The 9,638-nt window shown below is 40.5% G+C and overlaps 1 protein-coding gene across 4 annotated transcripts in view; it reads left to right on the top strand.

Moving 5' to 3' along the window:
• Positions 1 to 2,058: 2,058 nt before the first annotated feature.
• The window catches only part of npnta (nephronectin a), a 58,607-nt gene continuing 51,027 nt past the window's right edge, over positions 2,059 to 9,638 (top strand). For all 4 annotated transcript variants that reach the window (XM_005726850.1, XM_005726852.1, XM_005726851.1 and 1 more), the window contains exon 1: positions 2,059 to 2,558. In XM_005726850.1, coding sequence (XP_005726907.1) covers positions 2,488 to 2,558 — 71 coding nt within the window. In that variant the 5' untranslated portion in view covers positions 2,059 to 2,487. The remainder of the gene's footprint in view (positions 2,559 to 9,638) is intronic.

Below are 9,638 nucleotides of genomic sequence, written 5' to 3' on the forward strand. Positions count from 1 at the left end.
CTGCGTCTTAGATCCAAATCTGGAGCTACAATACTGTGCAAAAGTATTGAGTCAACTCTCATTTCTTTATGTTTTGCTAGGAAAGTGGGAAATGGGGCAGGGACTTCAGGAATAGTTCTCCAGGCTTCTTGAAAGACATTCAAAGCTGTTATTGGATGTTGGCTGCCTTTTTGTTCTGATTTCTGTCAAGATGATCCCAGAGTGATTCAGTCGAGGTCTGGGCTCTGGGGAGGCCAATTTATAACTGACCATGTTTCATTGTTTGTTTATTTTCTATCCAGGTATACTTTTACTGCTTTGATGGTGTGTTTGGGATCATTATCATGCTTAAAAATGAAGCTCTCGTCAGTGAGACGCTTTCCAGATGGTGTTCGTGGTGGATCAAAATTTGACCGTTCCCACGTGTTCATAATTCCATCAGTTTTGACAGGATCTCCCACACCACTGGCTGAAACGCAGCTCCAGACCATGGTGGAGCCGCCGTTGTGTTTTACAGATGCCTGCAGACACTCACTGTTGTACCTCTCCTGACCTCCTGCATACATATTGATACTGATTTGAGCCATAAATTTCAAATTTGGATCCATCACTCCATAAATCCTGTTGTCACTGATTTTTAGTCCAGTTCTTGTGTAATTTGGCATACTTCAGCCTTTTCTTCCCGTTTCCCTTCCTAAAGAATGACTTCTTGGCAGCCACCTTTCCACTGAGACTATTTCTGATGAGGGTTCAATGAACTTTAAATGGATCAGATACATCCTTGTTTAATGTGTGGATGATTAATAAGTCAGCGTTAAACAACTAAAAAAAACAAGTAAAAACAAAAACATTTCTCTGAAAGTTGTCAAGTACAAGGACTGGACTGAAATGTCTGAAGATAAACATTGAAAGAAAGCCTGGAGAGCTGTTATAAGATCACTTCAAAATATTACAAGACACTCTGGCCTCTTGGAAGCAAAATATAAAGAAATGAGGGGTGGCCCAAGACCTTTGCACAGTCATGGAACTCAACACATAACTTCTAAGTTTGGCTGAGCACCACATCTGGTAAAATGTTCATTAAAAATAACCCCACACATCCTGAGTATACTCCTGCTAACAAACACAGATGCGCTGCGTAAGTGACCCTTTAAAATCCACACAGTGTCTCAGTTTTCCACAACATATGAATATTACCGGTAATGAGACGTGGCCCTTGCGATCGGCATAAGCCATTGCTCATATTTAAATGCAATGATAACACAAAGAATCACGTTCTTACAGTCAGGTCAATACTGTGATTGATAGTCTAATTATACACAAACCGGGACACCAGCCTTTCTGCGACCAGCTGAGGTCAGACCTGGGTGCCACCACAGATTCATTACTCAGTCAGTGAAGGCGAAGAGTTGCATGAATCAAACGAGACTCTGAACTACTAGCAGTAATCACATGAACCTTCCCGTCATTCATCGCGTGCTCCAGAAGGCTGTTAGGCCAACCAGGCACTCCCTCTGGTTGGTTCACTGACAGAAAGCTGTCACATCAGGAAATGAGGCAGCCTTCATCATTCTGCACCCAAACAGGAAGTGCAGTTCAGGAGACTTTGAATGTGGAGTGCCGCTTAGGAATCAGACAGGTGATGAGGTCTAACAGGATCCTCGTGTGAAAGAATAGAAAGACAGCAATTACGCATGCGCAGTGTCGTTCAGAAAAGCTTTTTGGCTTGTTGAGAAAACAGAAACAGTCGGTAGTTGTAAGCGATTTTGATTAAATGCATCCACTTGTGTTTGTTTACAAAAATTATACATATTAAGGTTGTTTTTTTAAATAAGTATTTCCACCTGTTGAGTGCGCGTGCGCCTCAAACTTTAACAAACCACTGATTTTCTATTTTGCGCAGCTTTCTTTTTATACCCTCAGTAATTTTCACTGCTTTGTCTTTGCTGCGTGATCAACATCTACCTGGGTGGCCAACAATACACCTGCGTGTCTCAGCAGGTTCATTAAGGCATTTTCCACAGCGTGTAACGGAGCCACACGTGGAACCTCTTCTTTCTCGTTAAGGTTCCCCAACTGAGTGGCTGCACACCACGGCTCTGTTGAGACTGCAGCGAGCGAAGGTCAGACTGCAGTGGGTGCTGTTGGTTGAGAGCCCGCTGCCTGAACTTGTGAGGGGAGGAAAGAAGAGAGAGGGGGGTGGGTAAGGGGCGGCTGTGCGCGCTCTTCCCGGCAGAGTGCGTCCCGCTCCACACACACGCGCGCGCGCGCACACTCATCGGAGTCACTCTGCTTGCTTCCAGGCATCGGGCTGCCTTCTCTCCTCCTGAATATCTCAGATGAACAGTCTGAAGGACGCCGTCAGACCTCTCCTGCCCGCGCACCTCCAGGAGGAAACAAACTGTGTGTTTGTTGTTGTTGTGTCGCTGTTTACTCCACAGTTTCCTACCCGGTGATTCTGGATTTACGGAGAATTGGAAACAGCGTGGGCGCGTAACTCCCGAAATCATGGAATTATGGATAAAGTTGATGTTGCTGTGCAGCTGCAGCTTTGGAGCAAGTGCAGACTTCGATGGCAGGTAGGGTCACGCAGGCTGAGAAACGAAGGCTTTTTGTGCGATAAGGCTGATTTTGATAAACAACCCGTCAGAATGCGATTCATCCATTTGTGTGAAAACTGCGCCTTCGCTTCGAGGCGACACTTTGGTTGCGAGCTGCTGTGGATTATGTGAAGCTCTCCAAAACTGAAAACATGTTGCTCCCGTGAAAGTGAGTGTCGAATCATATCAAGCGTCTTCGCTTAATTTATTTATTTTTTTAATTTCACGATCACAACTTTTATTTTCATTCAACAATGAATCCAAGTGCACCCCAAAGCGTCTTGTGCTTTTGCGCCTCTGAGCTTGGATTCTTTTGTAGCGCTGCAAAAAAAAATTGAAAACTGAAAATCGCATCTCGCCAAGCGATTCTCGTCTTGTGCAGACGTCAGGCTGATTATAAAGTGATGTGACAGCACATTGCCCGGCGATCATGTTCAAACACGAATCCCACGAAGTGTGTGAAGACGTGCCAGACCCCAAAGAATGCACGTGTCCGAGATTTCCATCTGCCTATAGGTGAATCTGAGTTTAGCGTGAGGGATAGTGGCTGTTTCTTCTTCTTCTTCTTCTTCTTTTAGAAAAAAACAGCCACGCATATTGAGTTGTAATGGGTCTAACCCTTTGAACCACAGTAATTCCATCAGTCAGGATACTTATTTGCTCCTTGTCTCTGATCATTTATTAGAGAGGATCTTAACCGTGTGAAGAAGAAAAAAAACATTTTCCATCTCTTATTTTTTTTGTCATTTTGAGATAGATTTCTGGAGCTCAAGTAAAAAAGCTGGACTGAAGTCCGTCCAAATGGTGAGAGTTACACAAACAAAGTGCTACTGCCAAATTTCCTACATCTCCAGCAGAGAATGCTGCCAAGTACTTTATTTTTCCTCATGTATCTCTGTCAGCCAGGCTGAGCTCCAAAGCCGAATCCTCTCCCGTGTTCAGCGTTTGTTCAAATAAATGAAAAACTTTGAAGCTTATTGGAGGTAATTGTTACTGAAACAGTATGCATGCATTTCAGAAGGCTCTGTCAGACTAACTGCCATTCCACCTGCTTGTTAATAGATTTTGACATTTGAAGTGTAGCCGTTTTTCTCTCTCTCCTTTCCCCCTCCTGAGCTCTTTCAATTCACTTTCCGTCTATGTTCAAAAAGTATTGAGGAAAAAAAGCAATTTGGAGTATCAAAGGTTTCTGCAAGGCTAAAAGGGTGTCTGTGTGCGAGACAGAATAAAAGAGAGGACAGAGAATAATGCAGAGTGGTAGATTTCAGTATTTGCCACCACACATAGTATTTTTATTTAGGAGATTTTTCTTCTTTCAATCACTATGGCTAATGTCTGTTTGACATGTTATGGTCTGATGAGATGTGGAGGGCCTTTACTTTAGCTCACATATTTCCTTGGTGTAATAATCATTTACTTTAACCTAGCAGCAGCATATTGTACATTATTAACATCCCTGCTGATGGAGTGGCTCGTCACCATGACCATAATTTGCAGATTTTTATGGGTATAAACTCTGGCCTGAGTCCCCGCTTCAATATTAATTCATTGAGACAATATCCCCCGAGACCGAACGCAAGCAAAAAAACCATTTATTACCTAGTCTTCCTTACTTATTACCTTTTAGAGAGCGTTCCTAACAGGCTTATCCATCTAGTCCTGAAGGGTCCTTCACGGGCATCGTTGGCAAAATAAATTTGGTCTCCTGTAGCTGCGCATAATGTGTTTACCCGCCTTTCTGTCTCTAAAAACTGTTTTTATTGCCACTTTTCTATTCTGCACACTTGGGAACATGTCATACAGCAGAGGAGAGTGCCGAAGCGAAAGGCAAAACATACAAAAGAGGATATACTTCCCCAGTGACATCACTAAACTGTGAAGTCTCACGCAGCACATACCAGACCTACTCAGTAATAATCCAAAGCATGGACTGGTGCCAGGTTATGTTGGTATTGTAACATCAGACGCACATTCAGGCTTCCACGGTTTGAAAATAAGTGTGAAAACACTGGTGGATTCACCCTGTATCAGGAGCGCAGCAGGTTTCTCAGTGTTTGCTGCTGTACATGTCAATGAACATGAAAAAGAGTGGGGCATTGTCTTTATTGCGTTCTAGCGAAATGATAAAAAGAGTCCTCTTGCTACATTTTATATGAAAGAAACCTGGATTAAACTAATGCTGTCACACCTAACATGACATATGAGAAATTAAAAAGCTTGCAGTAAGAGAATACAGCTGATGCAGACTTTCTGTTATTACTCATATGACTGCTCCACCTGGTATTTAATCTTCTTGTCATTTTCTTGAAGCAAACAGGACAGCGTGGGAGTGGAAAAAACTTTGTATTGGAATAAGTGCTCCACGGGCAGTGAAACCCTTACAGATTGCTGCCACTTGTCTCGATAATTATAAGAAATGAAAAAAAGGTTTTGGTATATATAACTCGGGTATACGGACCAATCAATGTACAAAAACAGAAGAGAATAGAAAATAGTTCCAGCAAGGTTAAGCCCCGAGGTTTTCTGTTGGCAGAGTCTGCAGCACAGTAGACTGTGTGAACAGCCAGTTGTACAGTGTAACGCAGTTTAACATTGATAAATACATACGTATATATTGTTAACCAGCAAAGAGAAGTCTTTGACCGTTTTGACATCACTTGCAGCAGATAAAATAATCTGTTAAGCTCTTTTTTCTTTTTTGCCAAAGACTGTTTGCAGTGTTTGAGCTTGTTTCTGTGAATCCTTACAGAATTCACTGTAACAAAAGTGCTAAATGAAGTCCGCGTTAATAAGGAAAGAAAAAGAGTGAACTATCACATTTTAAGATTGAGATAGATATTTGTAATTTTAAGGTAAATTAATGCTTTCGTACTATAAGCCTCAGTCACCTAATCACACACACATTCCTGCAGCTGTTTTTTCTGTGCCTAAGGTACGGTGGCCTTGAGAGGTCAAACGCACTGCAACTTAAAAAAATACCAGCAAATAGAAAAATACTTCAAAAGCACACAAAACACAATTGAATTTGAATAAAAACACAAAGAAGCCAGTTGCCCTGCGACAGACTGGCGACCTGTCCAGGCTGTACCCGTCTCTTGCCCTATGGTAGCTGGCATAGGCTCCAGCCCCTCCCCCGCGACCCTGACTTGGATGAGCAGAAGAGTGTGAATGAAAAGCTCACAACAGAAGATACGTGAGCTTTGGGAAGACAATAATGGAAAACTAATAATAACAAGGATACATCCACAATATTATCATGTGATCAGAACAGATATAACCTTCATCTTTTTCTCCCTCACAACACAGAAGAGTCCTCTGTTTCTTTTAAGCACGTCTCAGTGCGATGCTTTGCGTCACATTTCCTCCAAAATCACTTCCTTTATTATTTGTGTGCTTTTGCAGCATTTTTCTTTAATTCGCTGGTGTTTTCTAAAGTTGGAGTCGATCCCTAAGGGCCACCGTACTCAGCACTCTTTGATTTTCACACTCACACCTCCTCGACACACATCGGGGGCAGCTGTGGCTTCAGTACTTTGCCCAAGTTAGACAAGTCAGGGATCAAACCACCAACCGTTTAACTGGTAGATGACCCTGCCTACCATTTAATCCACAACCACCCCACCCTCTTGTAAACAGCATCATTATAGGTAGTAGAGTTTGATTTTTTTTTTCTCAGTCACACAGTGAATACTGTCCATTAGGCTTTTAATGGCAGATGGATAAACCGACTAATTGCTCATTCTAAATATAAATCTTTGCCTCAGATATGAGTCAATGATGCCGCTGATAGGTTGGGCTGAAGCGGTTAATTAAGACAGCAGACTCCTTTTGACTCCACAAAGTCCTGCTTTCATCTGAGCTCGGCAGGTTCGAGCAAGTCTCTAATGCTGATGAAGAATTCAACATCTGTGGTTGTTTGTGATAAAAATCCAGTCAGAAATCCTGCATTGCATACTTTAGGGGTCACGGATGGATGATAGCTTGATTAGATTATCATCGCTATGAATGCAGACCATGTAAGTTCATGGACCTGGATTATTCACGCTCTGTATTGCTCCTCTGTGAGCCATAGACTGACTCAGCTCTTCGCTGTCAGGAAAAGGATAGTGGCCAGCTATGAATCCATTTGTAAAACAATGGAAGAAGGATGGTGTCACCACAGTGGATATCAACCTGTCATGTTCTGAAGGAACAACCTTGTCTTATACTCTGTACATGAGAAGAGTTGTCACACAGCATGCATGAAGGGTAATAATTATCTGCTTGAGTTCCTTCAAGGCTTAGTGCAATTTGGGATCATTATTCAGGGCTTCAGGGTAATAAATGCAGGTATTATGCTCACGTCCATTTGATATGCCAGCTTTTCATTCGGTAGAATAAGGCAGAGGACAAGATACATATGAGAAAAAAAGGTCTCCTCTATTGTGCAGTGTTACTGTAGTTCCCATTGTTGATTGTGGTAAGTCCTAATTTGCAACCCATGAATGTTTCAGAAAGTTCAAATGTGACATTGCCGTGGCGTTGCGATGATTAAACAGGGTGCTGATGAACTGCATTAAACCCTCAGTTTCAAGTTCAGATTGTGTAGAATTGCACAACTGCTGTAGAGTAAATTCATAGATTAGTGAAAACACGAAATATGTTATACTAATTCATATACATATACTGTATCAGTGTGTAGGAAGAAAACATTCGAAGGGAGATGGTTAATTTAATAATCCTCAACCTGTTGCATCTCAGCAGATTCTTGTATCATTGCTCCAACTGCACTGAACAAGCAGCCCACCATCCTCGTAGGAGTTAATACTCATAATGCACTTTTGTTCATCATTTCCTTTTTCTTTTTTCTTGTGCGTGTGTGGTTGCATCATCTATCTGCTGTTTGCATAATGTTAATTTCACATTTCATTGACCTCTATCTCCTTTGGATATCCACACACAGAAATGAATAGTGCTTCAGCTAATGATTGTCTACATTATTTATCTGTTTCTTGATTAAATATTTTGGTCAAAATGTCAGAAAAATATGGGGGGGGTTTGCAGCGGCTTTTTAATTAATTTTGTTAAACCAACATTCCACAACAGAAATATATTCACTGTCAGACAGGAATTAGAGAAAACCATTAAATGTCCACTTCTCTTGGCTCTTTTGCTTATGGAAAATTGAATCCCATCCATTATAAAAATGCTCTTCCAGTCATCTGCTGTAATTGATTATTCAATACCAGAGAACGCAAGGAGACTCTAGCCAGTGTTTGCAATTGAAACAATCAGTCGCGTGCACCATATAAATTAAGAAGTCTGCCAGTCATTTCCCCCACATCTTCTCTCTGTTATCTGGCTGCATTTTATTACTGACTTTCTCATCCTGCTCCTTAAAAACATTAACAAAAACAAAAGAAAAACGCTACAGACCTATTTCCAAATTTTAAATTATTTATACAATTTTTGAAAATGTCACCAACTTCCAGTTGCTCCAGCTATTTTTTTTTCATTAACACTCGTGGGTCTTTGTGCAATACATACAAGAGGAATGAACAATCTCTAAAATGTTGATCCATGAACCTGTTCACTTTCACAAATCAGATAAAATGCAGTTTTCAGACATAATTACATAAGAAATAGTCATTTGTGAAATGAGACTTACTAAACATCAGTTAATTTACATGAAAAACAAATGTCGTTATATTTACCCTTATCTCTAAAAATATTGTCCTCTAAGGTTCCTAAATTACAGAAACATTAATTCAACACAGCAGCATGTGGTAAATGGACTGGTTCATACATAGCACTTTTCTACTCTACTTAAGTGCTCTATACAACATGTCTCATTCACCCATTCACACACATATTATAAAACTCTTTTTTCTAGATCACAGTGCTTTCTATCTAACAGTCACACCACTCTACTAATCTACTGTATAGATTAGTGGTATAGATTCATTTAATCATGGACATTAAATTGAACCTTTTTTCAGATTTTGAAAAAAACCATACAGGGTTTAGAATCAAACATGTTTTAGTAGCAGCTGTTGTGTTTTTTCTTCAAGCTCATTCTGGGTCAGTGGACTTTCGTGAGAGGAAGAATACACTGAGAATCTAAATATGATATTATACATACTTTAATAAATAAGATATCACACAGGAGTTGTGAAAAGTTTGTAAAATCTGCAATCTCTTGAAATAAGTAGGATAAATGCTACACAATGTAATATTTTAACAGTAAAAATGACGCTCAAGCAGAGACTGATACAAGGTTAGAAGAGCTTCGTTTGGGAAAAGGTGTCTCCCTTTGAAAAATAAATCAACATATTCAGATTATTTCTTCATTAATTTGTCAAAAACCTCTTAAAATTCAGATATTCATCAACATCAACCACCCAAAAGTTTTGTAAATTTTACCCTCTCGACAACCCTACCATGTATTTGGATACATTAATTGGGTTCTCGGTTCATCTATCCACTTTGTTCTGTTTATCCATTTCGGGGTCACGGGCGGGAACCTATCCCAGCTGCCATAGGGCAAGAGGGGGGTACAACCTGGACAGATTGCCAGTCTGTCACAGGGATAACACAGTGAACCAGGAAATAATTCACACTCACATTCATACTTGTGTGCAGTTTATTTGGTTTCTGCTTGGTTAAAATATGTTTGTTTGAATAATATTTAACAATAGTTTATTGCATTTAAACCAGGTGTCCTAGTTTATAATATTTTGGAGACTCTAGAGTTTTATTTTTATTTTATGAAACTAGGTTAGTTAACAAAATAATTGATATATAAATGGAAGAGGAGTGGTCCTAATATTGATCCCTGTGGGACTCCATATATAGTGTTACTTTGCATATTGCATATTTCATTTAGAGTTTTTCCTTTCTACTGATCATTACCAAAATCTGTCTGTACTGCACACTGGCATTGCCCATTCTTCATGGATCCGAGACCTGGGACATCCTCAAGCACGACGTCAACAAGCTCGTGGTCTTCCAAATGCACTGTTTGCGTCATATTCTCCGAGTGGCCCTCGTGACTGTTTCAACAACAGCGCAATACGTAGT

Source organism: Pundamilia nyererei, unplaced genomic scaffold (genome assembly GCF_000239375.1).
Source record: "Pundamilia nyererei isolate P.nyererei 1_Seehausen unplaced genomic scaffold, PunNye1.0 scaffold00022, whole genome shotgun sequence".
In the NCBI taxonomy this organism is placed as follows: Eukaryota; Metazoa; Chordata; class Actinopteri; order Cichliformes; family Cichlidae; genus Pundamilia; species Pundamilia nyererei.